The sequence below is a fragment of the Blastomyces dermatitidis genome (assembly GCF_000003525.1).
Source record: "Blastomyces dermatitidis ER-3 genomic scaffold supercont1.2, whole genome shotgun sequence".
Classification (NCBI taxonomy): domain Eukaryota; kingdom Fungi; phylum Ascomycota; class Eurotiomycetes; order Onygenales; family Ajellomycetaceae; genus Blastomyces; species Blastomyces dermatitidis.
In genome coordinates, this window is record NW_025544775.1 from 513507 (window position 1) to 514621 (window position 1115).

The 1115-nt window shown below is 56.3% G+C and overlaps 1 protein-coding gene across 1 annotated transcript; it reads right to left on the reverse strand.

Moving 5' to 3' along the window:
- Window positions 1–224: 224 nt before the first annotated feature.
- Window positions 225–1028, reverse strand: BDCG_01415 (uncharacterized protein; the record flags this gene model as incomplete). Its single annotated transcript, XM_045416916.1, has 1 exon — window positions 225–1028. The coding sequence occupies one exon, from the start codon at window positions 1026–1028 to the stop codon at window positions 225–227; it is 804 nt and encodes a 267-aa protein (XP_045273876.1).
- Between the last annotated feature and the right edge of the window lie 87 nt (window positions 1029–1115).

A 1115-nucleotide genomic window follows, 5' to 3' on the forward strand; every position in this document is an offset into this window, starting at 1 on the left:
GAGGGAATTAAAAGTGCGTAAAAGACCGTGGGAAAATAATACAAGAAAAGGAAGGGGGGGTTGAAATAAACACAGTTAAAACCTATCCGGCCTCCGTAAACGAAAACACGCGTCGATCGTGTCACGATGCACGCCAATCAATCCCTTGAGTTAAACGCCGCAGGAATCTAAAAAAATTCCCCATCGGTAATAGGCTTCGCGTACCCCCACCAAGCCCGACTCAACTACTTCAGCTTCGAACTCGCATCAAGATTCTGGAGAATCCTCCACTCTTCCACCTCCCTCACCGTCGGCCGCCTCTCCTCCCCCTGGTATCGAATAGGCGTCTGCCCCGCGATCCTCCGCAATTTAAACCGGTGCAACATCGTCTGCGAATCCAGCACGTCCACGCCATGAATCTCATAGAGCCCGTCGTACCGGAACCCGGCAACGGGACGATAAGGGTTAATCTTGGGCAGCTTCGAGCTGCGCAGGACGCGGATGGGCGTCCGGTTCGCATGTGATTCGATCAGCAGGTTCGTGCCCGCGGATATCTGGCCATCCTTGCCGTGCGTGCCGCAGTAGGCGATGGTATCCCCCTGGTCGACGTCTGGGTACCCTTTCCCCGCCGAGCTAAGGATGATGGAGACGGCGCCGACCTTGTTGCGGCCGGAGATGCCTGCTTCCATTTCGCCGTGGGCGCCGTCGCGGATTGTGGTGATTTGCAGCGGGAACCATTGGCCGTTGCGCAGGTGGTTGTCGCCGACAACGATGCTGTCTCGTTTGAATTTGTAGGTGGGGTCGAGTTTGCGGGCGGATCTGTTGCGTTCAGCAGTCATGATGCCACGGAGTAAATTCGGGTCGAAGTCCCCACGTTGCCAGCGGAAGAGGATCGCTTCGCAATCTAACTTGATGTCCCAGGGGACGGCGTCGTCGGGGCTGTTAACGATGGCTGGAAGGCCGGTGTTGTAATCCATGAATTTTTGAAGGAGGGAAGGGAGAGCTGCGCTGACATCGTAGAATTGCAGTTGTTGGATGCGTCCCCGCATTCCGTTGAAGATGGCGGGGCGTTCGCTCTCCGGGGCGGTGGATGCTCGTTTGAAGAGCGTGAGTAATGAGAGGACATCGTCAGCTGA